The sequence below is a fragment of the Atractosteus spatula genome, assembly GCF_055471065.1.
Source record: "Atractosteus spatula isolate fAtrSpa1 chromosome 5 unlocalized genomic scaffold, fAtrSpa1.hap1 SUPER_5_unloc_1, whole genome shotgun sequence".
Taxonomy (NCBI): domain Eukaryota; kingdom Metazoa; phylum Chordata; class Actinopteri; order Semionotiformes; family Lepisosteidae; genus Atractosteus; species Atractosteus spatula.
This window is the reverse complement of record NW_028296651.1, coordinates 934,028-954,656: the sequence shown is the minus strand read 5'-3', so window position 1 is coordinate 954,656 and position 20,629 is coordinate 934,028. Positions and strand designations below refer to the sequence as shown.

The window sequence follows — 20,629 nt, the reverse complement described above, 5'->3', positions numbered from 1 at the left end:
CTGTTACTGAGCACAGTCACTGAGCACAGTCTCTGAGTCTGGAGCGCTGTTACTGAGCACAGTCTCTGAGCACAGTCACTGAGCCTGGAGCGCTGTTACTGAGCACAGTCTCTGAGTCTGGAGCGCTGTTACTGAGCACAGTCTCTGAGCACAGTCTCTGAGTCTGGAGCGCTGTTACTGAGCACAGTCACTGAGCACAGTCTCTGAGTCTGGAGCGCTGTTACTGAGCACAGTCACTGAGCACAGTCTCTGAGTCTGGAGCGCTGTTACTGAGCACAGTCACTGAGCCTGGAGCGCTGTTACTGAGCACAGTCTCTGAGCACAGTCTCTGAGTCTGGAGCGCTGTTACTGAGCACAGTCACTGAGCCTGGAGCGCTGTTACTGAGCACAGTCTCTGAGCACAGTCTCTGAGTCTGGAGCGCTGTTACTGAGCACAGTCACTGAGCACAGTCTCTGAGCCTGGAGCGCTGTTACTGAGCACAGTCTCTGAGCACAGTCACTGAGCCTGGAGCGCTGTTACTGAGCACAGTCACTGAGCACAGTCTCTGAGTCTGGAGCGCTGTTACTGAGCACAGTCTCTGAGCCTGGAGCGCTGTTACTGAGCACAGTCTCTGAGCACAGTCTCTGAGTCTGGAGCGCTGTTACTTAGCACAGTCACTGAGCCTGGAGCGCTGTTACTGAGCACAGTCTCTGAGTCTGGAGCGCTGTTACTGAGCACAGTCTCTGAGCACAGTCTCTGAGTCTGGAGCGCTGTTACTGAGCACAGTCACTGAGCCTGGAGCGCTGTTACTGAGCACAGTCTCTGAGTCTGGAGCGCTGTTACTGAGCACAGTCACTGAGCACAGTCTCTGAGCCTGGAGCGCTGTTACTGAGCACAGTCACTGAGCACAGTCTCTGAGTCTGGAGCGCTGTTACTGAGCACAGTCTCTGAGCACAGTCACTGAGCCTGGAGCGCTGTTACTGAGCACAGTCTCTGAGCACAGTCTCTGAGTCTGGAGCGCTGTTACTGAGCACAGTCACTGAGCACAGTCTCTGAGTCTGGAGCGCTGTTACTGAGCACAGTCTCTGAGCCTGGAGCGCTGTTACTGAGCACAGTCTCTGAGCACAGTCTCTGAGTCTGGAGCGCTGTTACTTAGCACAGTCACTGAGTCTGGAGCGCTGTTACTGAGCACAGTCTCTGAGTCTGGAGCGCTGTTACTGAGCACAGTCTCTGAGCACAGTCTCTGAGTCTGGAGCGCTGTTACTGAGCACAGTCACTGAGCCTGGAGCGCTGTTACTGAGCACAGTCTCTGAGCACAGTCTCTGAGTCTGGAGCGCTGTTACTGAGCACAGTCACTGAGCACAGTCTCTGAGCCTGGAGCGCTGTTACTGAGCACAGTCTCTGAGCACAGTCTCTGAGTCTGGAGCGCTGTTACTGAGCACAGTCTCTGAGCCTGGAGCGCTGTTACTGAGCACAGTCTCTGAGCACAGTCTCTGAGTCTGGAGCGCTGTTACTGAGCACAGTCTCTGAGCCTGGAGCGCTGTTACTGAGCACAGTCTCTGAGCACAGTCTCTGAGTCTGGAGCGCTGTTACTTAGCACAGTCTCTGAGCCTGGAGCGCTGTTACTGAGCACAGTCACTGAGCACAGTCTCTGAGTCTGGAGCGCTGTTACTGAGCACAGTCTCTGAGCCTGGAGCGCTGTTACTGAGCACAGTCTCTGAGCACAGTCTCTGAGTCTGGAGCGCTGTTACTTAGCACAGTCACTGAGCACAGTCACTGAGCCTGGAGCGCTGTTACTGAGCACAGTCTCTGAGTCTGGAGCGCTGTTACTGAGCACAGTCTCTGAGCACAGTCTCTGAGTCTGGAGCGCTGTTACTGAGCACAGTCACTGAGCCTGGAGCGCTGTTACTGAGCACAGTCTCTGAGCACAGTCTCTGAGTCTGGAGCGCTGTTACTGAGCACAGTCACTGAGCACAGTCTCTGAGCCTGGAGCGCTGTTACTGAGCACAGTCACTGAGCACAGTCTCTGAGTCTGGAGCGCTGTTACTGAGCACAGTCTCTGAGCACAGTCACTGAGCCTGGAGCGCTGTTACTGAGCACAGTCTCTGAGTCTGGAGCGCTGTTACTGAGCACAGTCTCTGAGCACAGTCTCTGAGTCTGGAGCGCTGTTACTGAGCACAGTCACTGAGCACAGTCTCTGAGTCTGGAGCGCTGTTACTGAGCACAGTCTCTGAGCACAGTCTCTGAGTCTGGAGCGCTGTTACTTAGCACAGTCACTGAGCACAGTCACTGAGCCTGGAGCGCTGTTACTGAGCACAGTCTCTGAGTCTGGAGCGCTGTTACTGAGCACAGTCTCTGAGCACAGTCTCTGAGTCTGGAGCGCTGTTACTGAGCACAGTCTCTGAGCACAGTCACTGAGCCTGGAGCGCTGTTACTGAGCACAGTCTCTGAGTCTGGAGCACTGTTACTGAGCACAGTCTCTGAGCACAGTCTCTGAGTCTGGAGCGCTGTTACTGAGCACAGTCTCTGAGCACAGTCACTGAGTCTGGAGCGCTGTTACTGAGCACAGCTACTAAGCACCATTACTGAGCCTGGAGCACTGTTACTGAGCATAGCTACTGAGCACTGTTGCTGAGCCTGGAGCACTGTTACTGAGTACAGTATGAGTACAAAGGTGAGTACAGAATGAGTACACAGGCGAGTACAGTACAAGTACAGTACGAGTACAGAATGAGTACAGTTTGTGTACAGAATGAGTACACAGGCGAGTACAGTACAAGTACAGTACGAGTACAGAACGAGTACAGAATGAGTACACAGGCGAGTACAGTACAAGTACAGTACGAGTACAGAGACAAGTACAGTATGTGTACAGAATGAGTACACAGGCGAGTACAGTACAAGTACAGTACGAGTACAGAATGAGTACAGTTTGTGTACAGAATGAGTACACAGGCGAGTACAGTACAAGTACAGTACGAGTACAGAGACAAGTACAGAATGAGTACAGTTTGTGTACAGAATGAGTACACAGGCGAGTACAGTACAAGTACAGTACGAGTACAGAACGAGTACAGAATGAGTACACAGGCGAGTACAGTACAAGTACAGTACGAGTACAGAGACAAGTACAGAGACAAGTACAGAATGAGTACAGTTTGTGTACAGAATGAGTACACAGGTGAGTACAGTACAAGTACAGTACGAGTACAGAGACAAGTACAGAGACAAGTACAGTATGTGTACAGAATGAGTACAGAATGAGTACAGTTTGTGTACAGAATGAGTACACAGGCGAGTACAGTACAAGTACAGTACGAGTACAGAGACAAGTACAGAGACAAGTACAGTATGTGTACAGTATGAGTACAGAATGAGTACAGTTTGTGTACAGAATGAGTACACAGGCGAGTACAGTACAAGTACAGTACGAGTACAGTATGTGTAAAGAATGAGTACACAGGCGAGTACAGTACAAGTACAGTACGAGTACAGAGACAAGTACAGTATGTGTACAGTATGAGTACAGAATGAGTACAGTACAAGTCCCGCGATCACACAAGGCTGGTCAGCGGAGCCGAGCGATCAGGTCCGTGTGGGGAACGTTCTCGAGGGGCTTCTGCAGCGGCGCCGTGCCCAGTCCGCTCGGCCGGGCGGCCCGGCTCGGGCACGACCTCGTGTCCCTCTGCGCCAGGACCGCTCCTCTCCCGGGTCTCCCCCGGGGTGCGCGTCGCCTCCCTCGCCCTCTGTCCTGCACCCTGACGACCGCCGGAGACGCGCAGACGCGCTGGCAGACCACCCGACCCACACCGGGGGAGACGCTGGGGCAGAGCTCAGCGCCGCCGAGACCGACCCGGCCCGCAGGACAGGATCCTGGAGGAGGCCTCAGGATTTCAAGGTCCACGGGTCGTAGCTGGTCCCTCCTCGGCTCGGTTCTGACGGCGACCCAGATCTGCTGGTCTGAGGCAAGACGGTTTGAGTCGGAGAGGCAGGGGCAGACTGGACAGACTGGACAGACTGGTGAAGAGACGTCCCAGCCCGTCTCCCCTCTGTCCCTCAGTCCCGGGTTTGGCGTACAGCACAATCCATCCGCGATTCACACCTCCAGCTACTCCCATCGGAGCGCAGATACCCCCCAGCTCCAAAACCAACAGGTTCAAGTCCTCACTCAACACCTGTAGACATGTCCTCACTCAACACCTGTAGCCATGTCCTCACTCAACACCTGACCTTCCACGTCAACAGGTCTGGATGTTGACGAAGATCAGGTAGGAACGGCCAGCAGCCGAAACCCGAAACCCTCTGCAACTCACAACTGGCAGCCCACTGGAGCCCAGCAGGGGGCTCTCTCCTCCAGCTCACAGCCCACTGGAGCCCAGCGGGGGGCGCTGTCCCCCAGCTCACAGCCCACTGGAGCCCAGCGGGGGGCGCTGTCCCCCAGCTCACAGCCCACTGGAGCCCAGCGGGGGGCACTCTCTCACCCAGCTCACAGCCCACTGGAGCCCAGCGGGGCGCTCTCTCTCCCAGCTCACAGCCCACTGGAGCCCAGCAGGGGGCGCTCTCACCCAGCTCACAGCCCACTGGAGCCCAGCAGGGGGCTCTCACCCAGCTCACAGCCCACTGGAGCCCAGCAGGGGGCGCTCTCTCACCCAGCTCACAGCCCACTGGAGCCCAGCAGGGGGCGCTCTCTCACCCAGCTCACAGCCCACTGGAGCCCAGCGGGGGGCGCTGTCCCCCAGCTCACAGCCCACTGGAGCCCAGCGGGGGGCGCTGTCCCCCAGCTCACAGCCCACTGGAGCCCAGCGGGGGGCGCTCTCTCTCCCAGGTCACAGCCCACTGGAGCCCAGCGGGGGGCGCTCTCTCACCCAGCTCACAGCCCACTGGAGCCCAGCAGGGGGAACCTGGCCAGTACCTGGAGGGGAGACTCCTGGGAGAGGGGTGAGTGGGGCCAGCAGGGGGCGCTCTCACCCTGCGCTCTGTGTGGGTCCTGATGCCCCAGTACAGTGATGGTGAGCTATAAAAGAGTAGGGGTGGACACTGACGGGGACACTGGACTGTAAGAAGGCTCCGTCCTTCTGATGAGACGTGAAACCGATGTCCTGATTCTCTGTGGTCATTAACAATCCCAGGGTGTCTCTCGAGAAGAGTCGGGGTGTCACCCCAGTGTCCTGGCCAAATCTCCCCCTGGTCTTTACCCATCATGGCCTCCTAATAACCCCCCTCTCTGACCTGTCCTCATCACTCTGCTCTCCTCCCCACTGAGAGCTGGTGTGTGGGAGAGGACTGGAGCCTCATCCAGGTGGGGTACACACTGGTGGGGGTGGAGGGGATCCCCATTACCTGTACAGCGCTCTGAGTGGAGGGTCCAGACAGGCGCTATATTAAAGCAATTCTTATTATAGGTAGTAGGTGTTCAGCAGGGAGTAAACCTTCACTCTTGTCTGCATGTAGTTGAATTCTCCTTCTGTCCACCAGCACTGCTGCTGTAAAACAGCTCCCCCCCCCAGGGGTGATAAAGACTCTCTCTCTCCCCCCCCCCCCAGGGGTGATAAAGACTCTCTCTCTCCTCCCCCCCCAGGGGTGATAAAGACTCTCTCTCTCTCTCCCCCCCCCCAGGGGTGATAAAGACTCTCTCTCTCCTCCCCCCCCAGGGGTGATAAAGACTCTCTCTCTCTCTCCCCCCCCCCAGGGGTGATAAAGACTCTCTCTCTCCTCCCCCCCCAGGGGTGATAAAGACTCTCACTCTCCCAGCAGAGGGCAGACTCTGGATGCAACACGGAGTCAGACAGAGCCGTGCCCTGCGGACCCCCGAGCGCCAGGCCACGACACGGAGACGTCCCCACCGCAGGAGAGAGGTCCGGCCCGGTCCGGTCCGGTCCGCCAGAGCCCAGGAGGGCAGGAGCCGGCCCGCCCAGCCCCCAGGCTCCTGGGTCCTGGGGCGGTGCAGTGTCATCAGACTGGACCCGTTTCAGAACAGTGTGGGAGCAGGTCTCTCCGCTGGAGACAGACAGGGGGGTTACTGGGGGGGCAGGAGAACAGACTGACCTCTGACACAGCAGTTTGAGTTCATCAGCTGAGCGTTTATTACAGTGACTCAGGGTCCAGCTGGGTATTCACAGTGTATATACAGTATCTACAGCCCCACAGAGGGCACCCAGAGAGCACACGCCCTCGTCCCCTTAGACAAAACTCCCCCCCCCCCCCAGACACGCCCCTCTCCCCCGGTGTGTCCTCCCCAGACACTCCATCTGCCCCTGTGTGTCCTCCCCAGACACTCCAATCTGCCCCTGTGTGTCCTCCCCAGACACGCCCCTCTCCCCCGTCTCCCCCCTCCCCAGACACTCCATCTGCCCCTGTCTCCTCCCTCCCCAGACACGCCCCCGTCTCCTCCCCAGACACTCCATCTGCCCCTGTGTGTCCTCCCCAGACACGCCCCTCTCCCCCTGTCTCCTGCCCCTCTCCCCTGCTGCCCGGGGTCAGGTCAGTGCGCGGGTGACCATGGCCAGTATGTCCTCCTGCAGGCGCTGGCCGCAGTGGGCGTGCTCGGAGATCTGCCCCAGGCAGGCGGCGGCGGGGGCGAGGGGCAGGGGGGGGCGGGCGGCCAGCAGCAGGGCGAGGCAGTGGCGCCCCAGCAGGGGGTAACCGTGCTGCTGGGAGAACTGGTACAGCGAGGGCAGGGCGCCGAGGAGGGAGGCACGGTCCGGCTCTGAGTCTGGCCCACTCCGACCCGGTCCAGACCCGCCCAGTGACTCCGAGTCCTGCCCGCTCCAACCCAGTCCAGACCCGCCCAGTGACTCCAAGTCCTGCCCGCTCCAACCCAGTTCGGACCCGCCCAGTGACTCCGAGTCCTGCCCGCCATGTTCGCCCAGTGACTCTGGCCCGCTCCGACCCAGTCCAGACCCGCCCAGTGACTCCGAGTCCTGCCCGCTCCAACCCAGTTCGGACCCGCCCAGTGACTCCGAGTCCTGCCCGCCATGTTCGCCCAGTGACTCTGGCCCGCTCCGACCCGGTCCAGACCCGCCCAGTGACTCCGAGTTCTGCCCGCCATGTTCGCCCAGTGACTCTGGCCCGCTCCGACCCGGTCCAGACCCGCCCAGTGACTCCGAGTCCTGCCTGCCCAGTTTGCCCAGTGACTCCGGCCCGCTCCGACCCGGTCCAGACCCGCCCAGTGACTCCGAGTCCTGCCTGCCCAGTTTGCCCAGTGACTCCGGCCCGCTCTGACCCGGTCCAGACCCGCCCAGTGACTCCGAGTCCTGCCTTCCCAGTTTGCCCAGTGACTCCGGCCCGCTCCGACCCAGTCCAGACCCGCCCAGTGACTCCGAGTCCTGCCCGCCCAGTTCGCCCAGTGACTCCGGCACGCTCCGACCCAGTCCAGACCCGCCCAGTGACTCCGAGTCCTGCCCGCCATGTTCGCCCAGTGACTCTGGCCCGCTCCGACCCGGTCCAGACCCGCCCAGTGACTCCGAGTCCTGCCTGCCCAGTTTGCCCAGTGACTCCGGCCCGCTCCGACCCGGTCCAGACCCGCCCAGTGACTCCGGCCCGCTCTGACCCAGTCCAGACCTGCCCAGTTTGCCCAGTGACTCCGGCCCGCTCTGACCCGGTCCGGACGCCCCCTGCTGGCCCAGGAGAGACACACACCGCTGCTCCAGCTGCGCCTGCAGCCCCGACACCAGGAACCGGCTGGCGCCCCGCATGGCCGCCAGGAGGGGGGGCTCCCCGCCCCCGGGCAGCCCCCAGAGGGGGGGCTCCCCGCCCGCCGGCGCCCCCAGGGCCCCCAGCAGCGGACAGGCCGGCCCGTCGCCCAGGCGACAGCCGTGCAGGAAGTGCAGGACGGGCAGCAGCATCTCGGGGGTGACGTCGCGGATGGGGACCCCCCCCGTGGCCCGCGCCTCCCGGAACCCCCCCAGCAGCAGCGCGTGGAAGTAGGGGGAGCCCCCCTCCCCGGTCAGGGCGTCCCGGCTGGCGGGGACCCGCGTCCCGTCGTCCAGCAGCAGCAGCAGGTCCGGGGGGGCGCGCCGGTAGGGGCAGGGGGCGGGGGGCGGGGGCCGCGGGGGTCTGGGGGCGCCCCCCTCGCCCTCGGGGCGCCCCAGCAGGGCGGAGAGGCTGTCCGCCAGCGCGCAGCAGTACAGCGCCCGCAGGCGCGGCGCCGAGGGGGGGTGGGGGGGCGGCAGCCAGGCCCCCAGGGCGCCCCCACAGCCCAGCGGGTCGTCCTCCGCGTCCGGGGCGTCGTCGCGGCAACACAGCGGCTGCAGGGCCAGACGTAGACCAGCGTGATCGAGCAGCAGCTTCCGGAGCAGAGACCTGTTACTGGAGAGACAGACAGGCAGGCCTGTTACTGGAGAGACAGACAGGCAGGCAGGCCTGTTACTGGGGAGACAGGCAGGCAGACAGGCCTGTTACTGGGGAGACAGGCGGGCAGGCCTGTTACTGGAGAGACAGGCGGGCCTGTTACTGGGGAGACAGGCGGGCCTGTTACTGGGGAGACAGGCGGGCAGACAGGCCTGTTACTGGAGAGACAGGCGGGCAGGCCTGTTACTGGGGAGACAGGCGGGCAGGCCTGTTACTGGGGAGACAGGCGGGCAGGCCTGTTACTGGGGAGACAGGCGGGCAGGCGGGCCTGTTACTGGAGAGACAGACGGGCGGGCCTGTTACTGGGGAGACAGGCGGGCAGGCCTGTTACTGGGGAGACAGGCGGGCGGGCCTGTTACTGGGGAGACAGGCGGGCGGGCCTGTTACTGGGGAGACAGGCAGGCCTGTTACTGGGGAGACAGGCAGGCAGGCGGGCCTGTTACTGGGGAGACAGGCAGGCAGGCGGGCCTGTTACTGGGGAGACAGACAGGCGGGCCTGTTACTGGAGAGACAGACAGGCGGGCCTGTTACTGGGGAGACAGACAGGCGGGCCTGTTACTGGGGAGACAGACAGGCGGGCAGGCCTGTTACTGGGGAGACAGGCGGGCGGGCCTGTTACTGGAGAGACAGACGGGCGGGCCTGTTACTGGGGAGACAGGCGGGCCGGCCTGTTACTGGGGAGACAGGCGGGCGGGCCTGTTACTGGGGAGACAGGCGGGCCGGCCTGTTACTGGGGAGACAGGCGGGCCGGCCTGTTACTGGGGAGACAGACGGGCCGGCCTGTTACTGGGGAGACAGGCGGGCCGGCCTGTTACTGGGGAGACAGGCGGGCCGGCCTGTTACTGGGGAGACAGGCGGGCAGGCCTGTTACTGGGGAGACAGGCGGGCAGGCCTGTTACTGGGGAGACAGGCGGGCAGGCCTGTTACTGGGGAGACAGGCGGGCAGGCCTGTTACTGGAGAGACAGGCGGGCCTGTTACTGGAGAGACAGGCGGGCAGGCCTGTTACTGGAGAGACAGGCGGGCAGGCCTGTTACTGGGGAGACAGGCGGGCCTGTTACTGGGGAGACAGGCGGGCAGACAGGCCTGTTACTGGAGAGACAGGCGGGCAGGCCTGTTACTGGAGAGACAGGCGGGCAGGCCTGTTACTGGAGAGACAGGCGGGCAGGCAGGCCTGTTACTGGAGAGACAGGCAGGCAGGCGGGCCTGTTACTGGGGAGACAGGCAGGCAGGCGGGCCTGTTACTGGGGAGACAGGCAGGCAGGCGGGCCTGTTACTGGGGAGACAGGCGGGCGGGCCTCTTACTGGGGAGACAGGCGGGCGGGCCTCTTACTGGGGAGGCGGGCAGGCCTGTTACTGGGGAGACAGGCGGGCGGACATGTTACTGGGGAGACAGGCGGGCGGGCATGTTACTGGGGAGACAGGCGGGCGGGCCTCTTACTGGGGAGACAGGCGGGCGGGCCTCTTACTGGGGAGACAGGCGGGCCTGTTACTGGGGAGGCGGGCAGGCCTGTTACTGGGGAGGCGGGCAGGCCTGTTACTGGGGAGACAGGTGGGCAGGCCTGTTACTGGGGAGACAGGCGGGCAGGCCTGTTACTGGGGAGACAGACAGGCAGGCAGGCCTGTTACTGGGGAGACAGACAGGCAGGCAGGCCTGTTACTGGGGAGACAGACAGGCAGGCAGACAGACAGCTCACCTGGTGACCAGGGGCAGGGCTAGAGCACAGGCCAGCCGCTCAGGGTCCGAGCCAGACAGCATCAGATGAGTGAGGACACCGGCGCCGAACCCCGACTCACACTGCACCCGCAAATTACTGAGGAGGGTCAGTCCTGTAACACAACACAACACAACACACTCTGACTCACACTGCACCCGCAAATTACTGAGGAGGGTCAGTCCTGTAACACAACACAACACAACACAACACAACACAACACAACACACTCTGACTGCAGACAAGAGAGAGAGACAGGTGCAGACAGACAGGAGAGAGAGAGAGACGGGTGCCGACAGACGGAGGGGCGAGAGAGAGACGGGTGCAGACAGACAGGAGAGAGAGAGAGAGAGACGGGTGCAGACAGACGGGTGCCGACAGACAGAGGGGCGAGAGAGAGACGGGTGCCGACAGACGGAGGGGCGAGAGAGAGACGGGTGCCGACAGACGGGTGCCGACAGACAGAGGGGCGAGAGAGAGACGGGTGCCGACAGACGGAGGGGCGAGAGAGAGACGGGTGCCGACAGACGGAGGGGCGAGAGAGAGACGGGTGCAGACAGACGGAGGGGCGAGAGAGAGACGGGTGCAGACAGACGGGTGCAGACAGACAGAGGGGCGAGAGAGAGACGGGTGCCGACAGATGGAGGGGCGAGAGAGAGACGGGTGCAGACAGACGGGTGCAGACAGACAGAGGGGCGAGAGAGAGACGGGTGCCGACAGACGGAGGGGCGAGAGAGAGACGGGTGCCGACAGACGGGTGCCGACAGACGGAGGGGCGAGAGAGAGACGGGTGCAGACAGACGGGTGCCGACAGACGGAGGGGCGAGAGAGAGACGGGTGCCGACAGACAGAGAGGCGAGAGAGAGACGGGTGCCGACAGACGGAGGGGCGAGAGAGAGACGGGTGCCGACAGACGGAGGGGCGAGAGAGAGACGGGTGCCGACAGACGGGTGCAGACAGACAGAGGGGCGAGAGAGAGACGGGTGCCGACAGACGGAGGGGCAAGAGAGAGACGGGTGCCGACAGACGGGTGCCGACAGACGGAGGGGCGAGAGAGAGACGGGTGCAGACAGACGGGTGCCGACAGACGGAGGGGCGAGAGAGAGACGGGTGCCGACAGACAGAGAGGCGAGAGAGAGACGGGTGCCGACAGACAGAGAGGCGAGAGAGAGACGGGTGCCGACAGACGGGTGCCGACAGACAGAGGGGCGAGAGAGAGACGGGTGCCGACAGACGGAGGGGCGAGAGAGAGACGGGTGCCGACAGACGGAGGGGCGAGAGAGAGACGGGTGCCGACAGACGGGTGCAGACAGACAGAGGAGCGAGAGAGAGACGGGTGCCGACAGATGGAGGGGCGAGAGAGAGACGGGTGCAGACAGACGGGTGCAGACAGACAGAGGGGCGAGAGAGAGACGGGTGCCGACAGACGGAGGGGCGAGAGAGAGACGGGTGCCGACAGACGGAGGGGCGAGAGAGAGACGGGTGCAGACAGACGGGTGCCGACAGACGGAGGGGCGAGAGAGAGACGGGTGCCGACAGACAGAGAGGCGAGAGAGAGACGGGTGCCGACAGACAGAGAGGCGAGAGAGAGACGGGTGCCGACAGACGGAGGGGCGAGAGAGAGACGGGTGCCGACAGACGGGTGCCGACAGACGGAGGGGCGAGAGAGAGACGGGTGCAGACAGACGGGTGCCGACAGACGGAGGGGCGAGAGAGAGACGGGTGCCGACAGACAGAGAGGCGAGAGAGAGACGGGTGCCGACAGACAGAGAGGCGAGAGAGAGACGGGTGCCGACAGACGGGTGCCGACAGACAGAGGGGCGAGAGAGAGACGGGTGCCGACAGACAGAGGGGCGAGAGAGAGACGGGTGCCGACAGACGGGTGCCGACAGACAGAGGGGCGAGAGAGAGACGGGTGCCGACAGACAGAGGGGCGAGAGAGAGACGGGTGCCGACAGACGGAGGGGCTCACCCAGCTCTCGGACCCTCAGCCGGGTGCCCTCGGGCTGCGGGCGGCCGGGCGCCCCCTGGAGGCCGCGGACGAGCCGCAGGTGCAGCAGGCTGGCGGCTCCGCAGCGCAGCAGCGCCTGCAGGCAGGCGGGGTGGCAGGACAGGCGCCCCAGCAGGCGCCCCAGCCGCGGGCTCGGGTCGCGCCGCAGCTGCAGGTACTCCAGCAGCCCGGCCAGCGCCGCCGGCTGGGCCAGCACCGCGCTGGGGTCCAGCGCCTGCGAGGCCCGCGACAGCAGAACCAGCGCCGCCGACTCCGGCGTCCAGGGCTCGGGGTGGTACGGGTGGGGGTACGGGGGCGCCTCGGGCGGGGGCCGCGCGCTGCAGGCGGGCGGGGCGCGGGGGGGGGACGCCTGGGACGACGAGGGTGGGGGAGGGGACCCCGCGCTGCAGTCCGCACCCCACTCCGACTCGCCCCCTGGGGACCACTGGGGGGACACCTCCCCCTCACTGGAGATCAAGCCCTCCGACAAGAGCCAGGACCTGGAGAGAGAGACGGGTTAATACACCACAGTGACCCCGCACTGAGAGAGAGAGAGGGGTTCACACACCACAGTGACCCCGCACTGAGAGAGAGAGAGAGAGGGGTTCACACACCACAGTGACCCCGCACTGAGAGAGAGAGGGGTTAATACACCACAGTGACCCCGCACTGAGAGAGAGAGAGAGAGGGGTTCACACACCACAGTGACCCCGCACTGAGAGAGAGAGGGGTTAATACACCACAGTGACCCCGCACTGAGAGAGAGAGAGAGAGGGGTTCACACACCACAGTGACCCCGCACTGAGAGAGAGAGGGGTTAATACACCACAGTGACCCCGCACTGAGAGTGAGACGGGTTAATACACCACAGTGACCCCGCACTGAGAGAGACAGGTTAATACACCACAGTGACCCCGCACTGAGAGAGACAGGTTAATACACCACAGTGACCCTGCACTGAGAGAGAGAGAGGGGTTCACACACTACAGTGACCCCACACTGAGAGAGAGGGGGGTTAATACACCACAGTGACCCCGCACTGAGAGAGAGGGGGGTTAATACACCACAGTGACCCCGCACTGAGAGAGGGGGGGGGGGGGGTCACACACTACAGTGACCCCGCACTGAGAGAGAGGGGTTCACACACTACAGCGACCCCGCACTGAGAGAGAGGGGGGTTAATACACCACAGTGACCCCGCACTGAGGGGGGGGGGGGGGGGGTCACACACTACAGTGACCCCGCACTGAGAGATAGAGAGGGGTTCACACACTACAGCGACCCCGCACTGAGAGAGAGACAGGCTGCCCTCCATCCTCACCTGAGACTGAGGAAGCTGGATGACCCTTGACCTTCGGCTGACCCCTCCCTCCTGGCTGCCTCCAGGGGTGGGAAGTCAAAGGAGGGGGTGTAGGGGTCCGCAGGCTCCTCCCCCCCGCGGCCTGGCCCCTCCCCCCGGGCCAGCTCCACCAACCGGGCGACCAGCAGCGGCACCAGCCCCGCCCCCTGCAGCTGCTCCAGCGCCGCCTCGTCGTACACGAAGTCCACGAAGGCGAGCAGCACCAGGCGCACCAGCGCGGGCCCGGGCCGGCCCGCCAGCGCGCCGAGCAGCACGTCCAGCCCGCCGGCCGCCCGCACGCGGGGCCGGTTCACGGCCTCCCGGCAGCAGAGGCAGAGCGCGCGCAGGAAGGCGGCCGAGCGCGCCGGCTCATGCCGCACCTCCTCCACGAAGCGGGCCACGGCGCCCAGGGAGCCCACCAGCGGCCGCAGGCAGCCCTGGGCGCAGCAGTGGGCCAGCACCCGCAGGGCGAGCTCCTGCTGGGGGGCGCGCGGCTCGGCCGCCAGGGGCCCCAGCCGGGCCAGCACGCCGGCGCGGGCCAGCTCGCGGGCGCAGGCCTGGCTGCAGCCGCGCGTCAGCTCCGCCAGCGCGCGCAGGGCGGCCAGCCGCAGGGCTGGGGGGCAGGGGGCCGCCAGCCGCGCGCCCAGCGCCGCCACCGCGCCCTGCGCCACCAGCAGCCCGCGGTGAGCTGGAGTGTCCGCCAGGTTGCGCAGCGCCCTCACCACAGACTGGGCACACTCCGCCTCCTGGGGGGTAGGGGAGTCCGGGGCCGAGGAGGAGGAGGAGAGGCAGAGGAGGAGAGCAGACACCCCACCTGAGAGAGAGAGGGAGAGAGGGGTTAATACAGACACACTGACTGGACACTCCAGTACATTAACACTGCACTGAGAGAGAGAGGGGTTAATACACACACACTGACTGGACACTCCAGTACATTAACACTGCACTGAGAGAGAGAGGGGTTAATACACACACACTGACTGGACACTCCAGTACATTAACACTGCACTGAGAGAGAGAGGGGTTAATACACACACACTGACTGGACACTCCAGTACATTAACACTGCACTGAGAGAGAGTGGGGTTAATACACACACACTGACTGGACACTCCAGTACATTAACACTGCACTGAGAGAGAGAGGGGTTAATACACACACACTGACTGGACACTCCAGTACATTAACACTGCACTGAGAGAGAGAGAGGGGTTAATACACACACACTGACTGGACACTCCAGTACATTAACACTGCACTGAGAGAGAGAGGGGTTAATACACACACACTGACTGGACACTCCAGTACATTAACACTGCACTGAGAGAGAGAGAGAGGGGTTAATACACACACACTGACTGGACACTCCAGTACATTAACACTGCACTGAGAGAGAGAGGGGTTAATACACACACACTGACTGGACACTCCAGTACATTAACACTGCACTGAGAGAGAGAGGGGTTAATACACACACACTGACTGGACACTCCAGTACATTAACACTGCACTGAGAGAGAGAGGGGTTAATACACACACTGACTGGACACTCCAGTACATTAACACTGCACTGAGAGAGAGAGAGAGGGGTTAATACACACACACTGACTGGACACTCCAGTACATTAACACTGCACTGAGAGAGAGTGGGGTTAATACACACACACTGACTGGACACTCCAGTACATTAACACTGCACTGAGAGAGAGAGGGGTTAATACACACACACTGACTGGACACTCCAGTACATTAACACTGCACTGAGAGAGAGAGAGGGGTTAATACACACACCCTGACTGGACACTCCAGTACATTAACACTGCACTGAGAGAGAGAGGGGTTAATACAGACACACTGACTGGACACTCCAGTACATTAACACTGCACTGAGAGAGAGAGAGGGGTTAATACAGACACACTGACTGGACACTCCAGTACATTAACACTGCACTGAGAGAGAGGGGTTAATACAGACACACTGACTGGACACTCCAGTACATTAACACTGCACTGAGAGAGAGAGAGGGGTTAATACACACACACTGACTGGACACTCCAGTACATGAACACTGCACTGAGAGAGAGAGAGAGGGGTTAATACAGACACACTGACTGGACACTCCAGTACATTAACACTGCACTGAGAGAGAGAGGGGTTAATACAGACACACTGACTGGACACTCCAGTACATTAACACTGCACTGAGAGAGAGAGAGGGGTTAATACAGACACACTGACTGGACACTCCAGTACATGAACACTGCACTGAGAGAGAGAGAGGGGTTAATACAGACACACTGACTGGACACTCCAGTACATTAACACTGCACTGAGAGAGAGAGGGGTTAATACAGACACACTCACCTGCCTTGTGGATCAGCACGCTGTTGTCTGGATCGATAGCCAGGTTGCCCAGAGCTCGAGCTGCTCGGTTCTGGATGCTGCCAATGTTGATGCTTCTTAGAAGTGTGACTGCAGGACACGGAGACACATCAGTGCCCATCAGAGAGGACAGAGCGGAGGGCATGAGGTCAAAGAGGACAGAGAGGAGGGGGTGACGTCAAAGAGGACAGAGTGGAGGGCATGAGGTCACAGAGGACAGAGCGGAGGGCATGAGGTCACAGAGAGAGGACAGAGATGGTAGGGAGACGGTTCTCTCACCTAACAGGGGGATCCCTCCCAGGGTGCGAACCTACAGAAGCACAAACACAACGAGACAGGTCAGCTTCCAGAGAGGGGCTTGGAACTGGGCTACTGACCCCCCCCCCCCCCCGTAACTCACAGCGCCCCCCTCCCCACCCCTCAGAGCGTGACTCCCAGAGAGCCACTCCCCCTCCCCTCCCCTCAGAGCACGACTCCCAGAGAGCCACTCCCCCTCCCCTCCCCTCAGAGCGCCCCACTCCCCCTCCCCACCCCTCAGAGCGCCCCACTCCCCCCACCCCTCCCCTCAGAGCGCGACTCCCAGAGAGCCACTCCCCCTCCCCACCCCTCAGAGCGCCCCACTCCCCCTCCCCTCCCCTCAGAGCGCCCCACTCCCCCCACCCCTCCCCTCAGAGCGCGACTCCCAGAGAGCCACTCCCCCTCCCCACCCCTCAGAGCGCCCCACTCCCCCTCCCCACCCCTCAGAGCGCCCCACTCCCCCCACCCCTCCCCTCAGAGCGCGACTCCCAGAGAGCCACTCCCCCTCCCCACCCCTCAGAGCGCCCCACTCCCCCTCCCCTCCCCTCAGAGCGCCCCACTCCCCACTCCCCACCCCTCAGAGCGCGACTCCCAGAGAGCCACTCCCCCTCCCCTCCCCACCCCTCAGAGCGCCCCACTCCCCCCACCCCTCCCCTCAGAGCGCGACTCCCAGAGAGCCACTCCCCCTCCCCACCCCTCAGAGCGCCCCACTCCCCCTCCCCTCCCCTCAGAGCGCCCCACTCCCCCCTCCCCACCCCTCAGAGCGTGACTCCCAGAGAGCCACTCCCCCTCCCCACCCCTCAGAGCGCCCCACTCCCCCTCCCCTCCCCTCAGAGCGCCCCACTCCCCCCACCCCTCCCCTCAGAGCGCGACTCCCAGAGAGCCACTCCCCCTCCCCACCCCTCAGAGCGCGACTCCCAGAGAGCCACTCCCCCTCCCCTCCCCACCCCTCAGAGCGCCCCACTCCCCCCACCCCTCCCCTCAGAGCGCGACTCCCAGAGAGCCACTCCCCCTCCCCTCCCCTCAGAGCGCCCCACTCCCCCTCCCCTCCTCAGAGCGCCACGCCCCCTCTCCGCCCCGCCCCCTACCTCCGAGCGCCCCGCCCTCCCCACCCCTCAGAGCGCCACGCCCTCTCCTCGCCGAGCGCCACGCCCCCTCTCCACCCCGCCCCTACCTCAGAGCGCCCCACTCCCCCTCCCCACCCCTCAGAGCGCCACGCCCCTCCTCGCCGAGCGCCACGCCCCCTCTCCACCCCGCCCCTACCTCCGAGCGCCCCGCCCTCCCCACCCCTCAGAGCGCCACGCCCTCTCCTCGCCGAGCGCCACGCCCCCTCTCCACCCCGCCCCTACCTCAGAGCGCCCCACTCCCCCTCCCCACCCCTCAGAGCGCCACGCCCCTCCTCGCCGAGCGCCACGCCCCCTCTCCACCCCGCCCCTACCTCCGAGCGCCCCGCCCTCCCCACCCCTCAGAGCGCCACGCCCTCTCCTCGCCGAGCGCCACGCCCCCTCTCCGCCCCGCCCCCTACCTCCGAGCGCGACTCCGCCTCCGTGCAGCAGTTGCCCAGGATGCTCAGCGCCAGGTCGAGCGCCTTGCGGGCGCGCGGGCGGCGCAGCAGCTCCAGCAGGGGGCGCAGGCCGCCGCGGCTGCGGTAGCGCGCGATGCCCGCCGCGCCCTTGATGTGGCGGGTCCGGATGGCGATGAGGGCCCGGCTCAGCCCGGCCTGGGGCTGGGGCTGGGCCTGGCCGGACTCGGACCAGCTCCAGTCCACCGCTGTCGAGCTCGGGGCCACGGCCTTCGCCAGCTGCGTGAGGCACCAGCCCAGCGAGTCCTCCGCCGCCCCCGTGGCCATCCTCCGGCCAGGGGTGTCCTGCCCCCCTGCCCCCCTGTTCCCCGGCCCCCTGCCCTGCTGTCACTGGGGTCTGCAGTCCGCCGCAGCACCAATACCCACCGCCCGCCCCGCCCCCCCCAGAAAACTACATCCCCCAGCGGCCCGCGGCGTCGCGAAGAGGCTGCCGGGAACTGTAGTGCCGCAGCCGGAGCCCGCGGCCGGCGGCGCCCGAGCGAGCAGGCCCCGCGGGGCGTCGGCCGCCTCGGGCGCGCACGGAGGGCCTCCGCGCCGGGGACCCGCAGCGCCGGGAGTCGTCCTGCGCCGCCCTCGTGTGCCGCGTCCGTGTGCCGCTCGCCCCCCTCAGCAGCTGCCGCCCGTGAGCGCCTCTCTTTTCCTCAACACCCTCGGTCGGCAAGCCGACGCCATTTTAAACCCGGGAGAAACGCAAAACAAACAGGAAGAGGCAGGCGCCGCCGCGGCGCCTCTTATTTACTGCCGTCCCCGCGGCCTTGCGGGACTTGTAGTCCATCGTGGGATTTTTTTACGCTGTGACGGAGGTCATCGCGCCTACTCGAGAACATCAACTCCCAGAACACCCCGGGGCACGCGTGTCAACTCCCGGTGTGTGGGGGGGGGGGTTGTGGGATTGTAGTTCTTAACCAGGCCGTTTACCTGGCCGTGGAGGGGAAGAAAAACTTCATTTCCCAGGAGCGCCGTCGGCCTGTCAGCCCGCCCTCTCCGCCTGGACGGGCGCGCTGCTGTTGTCGTTGTGTTGTGATCGGCGCTGGGGGAGCTGGAGTAGCTGAAGCTGGTGTTTTCGGCGTTACGAGGCAGTGGCGGGGACTGGGGGGGGGTCGCTGGGGTACGAACTTGAACTGTATTGCCATATTATGGTATCCATGCTGTGCTCAGAAGTGAACTCTGTACTGGATCCATACCAGTTTGCATATAAACACCGGTGATGCGATTCACAGCGTTGTGCATCTTGTTAAAAGACACCTAGGGGACCCCCATGCCTGTGCTCGGCTGCTGTCTGTGGGCTTCAGCTCCGCATTTAACACGCTGCGGCCCCAGCTATTGATAACCACAACATTCAAAGACGGTCCCATTCATTTGTAACAAACCGCACGCAGAATGTCAGGGTCTGTGAGCACAGGTGCCCCTCAGGGCTGTGTGAGCTCTCCAGGTCTGTTCGCACTCTGTAACCTCTTGCTGGACTACTCGTGTTGAGAGTGTTTGCTCCCAAGTTCAGCAGCGCTTACATTTCCTGCGAAGACTCAGAGTGTTTGGGGTTCAACAGGAAGTAATGCTGCTCTTCTCCCGTGCTGTAATCGAGAGCATTATCAGGTATTTCAGTGCGGCTTGGTCATCTATCAGTTCATTTAAAATCACAAATAGCGCCTCTTCCAGACAGCTTGGAAGGTCATGGGAGTGAAACGGCATCCCTCCCTGCAGACAATCTTGGAAAAGTCCGTCATCAAACAGGCAGGAAGAAATATATCGGATCCCTCCCACATCCTCAACCTCTTCCTTCTGGCAAACGCTTCAGGGTTCCCAAATGTTAAGTCAAACAGACACAAACATTCCTGTGTCCCACTCTCCAACACAATTTTGACTCTTACAACCCGCTTGAGTGCGATATGTTTTCTGACGTGTTATAAAAGTTACATGTTGCTGGGTGTTATACTGTAGATGTGCAACAGAGGGATGTGCAATGTTCTTCTTATTTTTTGCAGTAGAATAATGTGCAACGTTTTTCTTTTCTTCATCTTTTTTTGTTTGCGTTCTATTTAAATGTACAGGAGTGCTGGGTGTCCGTAAAAACATTCGCTCAGGGGACAATAAAATCTTATACGTAACCGGTCCGTGTACAGTACTGGTACAATGGAATTCTTACTGACAGAAAGTCTCTCGATTGTTAGAACACGTGTAAAAACACAGAGCGCAGACAGTGCATCAAGACGATATACACACAAACAGTAGACAGTGTGCAAGTAAACATGTAGACAGCTTGAATGTAAACAATGCAGACGTGTAAACAATGACTGGAGATGTGCGATAGATAAGAAATCATAATGAGGTAGAGGGTGACGGTGTAGGTGTGGTCCAAGGGGAATGGCTAAATGTCAATGTCGCCAATCGCACTGCTTGTGGGTAGAAGCTGTTCAGGAATGTGGTGGCCAGTGTCCAGATGCTCTTGTATCTCTGGCCTGAGGGCAGTGGGGTGGCTGTCCTCTGTGATCGCCAGAATGGTGACATCTGCATCAGTAAACGTACTGAAGATGTGGCTCACAGGGCACTGTTCACACGTACCCAGATCAGAAACCGTGGGTAAATGGCGAGATACGCGCCAAACTGAGAGTGAGGACAGCTGCTTTCGATTCTGGCGATAGGGATGAACACAAAAAATCCAGATACGACCTCAGGAAAGCCATCAAAACAGCTAAATACAACGACAGAGTAAAACTAGAGCCATGTCATCACGGCTGCAACACACGGATCACGTGGAATGGTATACAGTACGCACCATTACAGACTACAAAACGCAACCCCGCTATATCGCACAACAGTCCGCCTCGCTTCCTGATGAGATAAACTCATTCTCTGCTCGGTTTGAGGTCAGTGACGCAGATCCAGTCAGGAAGATTCCAGAAATCCAAGCCGGAAACCCACTGATCGTATCCAGAGCGGATGTGTGTCCAGTTTTTAAAAAGACCGATCCACACAAGGCTCCTGGCCCTGATGCCATC

General features: G+C 62.1%; 1 protein-coding gene across 1 annotated transcript; it reads right to left on the bottom strand.

Annotated features, from left to right (window-relative positions):
- Positions 1-6,039: 6,039 nt before the first annotated feature.
- On the bottom strand, positions 6,040-18,322 carry armc5 (armadillo repeat containing 5). The gene is made up of 7 exons (XM_088909114.1): positions 17,577-18,322; positions 16,034-16,064; positions 15,737-15,844; positions 13,354-14,185; positions 12,015-12,532; positions 10,025-10,157; positions 6,040-8,287 (listed from the first exon to the last, which is right to left on the bottom strand). Exons 1-7 carry the CDS (start codon positions 17,898-17,900, stop codon positions 6,457-6,459), a joined length of 3,777 nt encoding a protein of 1,258 aa, XP_088765240.1. The 5' UTR covers positions 17,901-18,322; the 3' UTR covers positions 6,040-6,456.
- Between the last annotated feature and the right edge of the window lie 2,307 nt (positions 18,323-20,629).

Excerpts from the sequence above, each read along its gene's own strand:
- armc5 (XM_088909114.1), bottom strand. The coding sequence starts at position 17,900 with ATGGCCACGGGGGCGGCGGAGGACTCGCTGGGCTGGTGCCTCACGCAG. Across the intron at positions 12,533-13,353 it reads TCCAGCTTCCTCAGTCTCAG|GTCCTGGCTCTTGTCGGAGG; the intron begins GTGAGGATGGAG and ends CTCTCTCTCCAG. Across the intron at positions 8,288-10,024 it reads GCCCTGCCCCTGGTCACCAG|TAACAGGTCTCTGCTCCGGA; the intron begins GTGAGCTGTCTG and ends CTGTCTCTCCAG.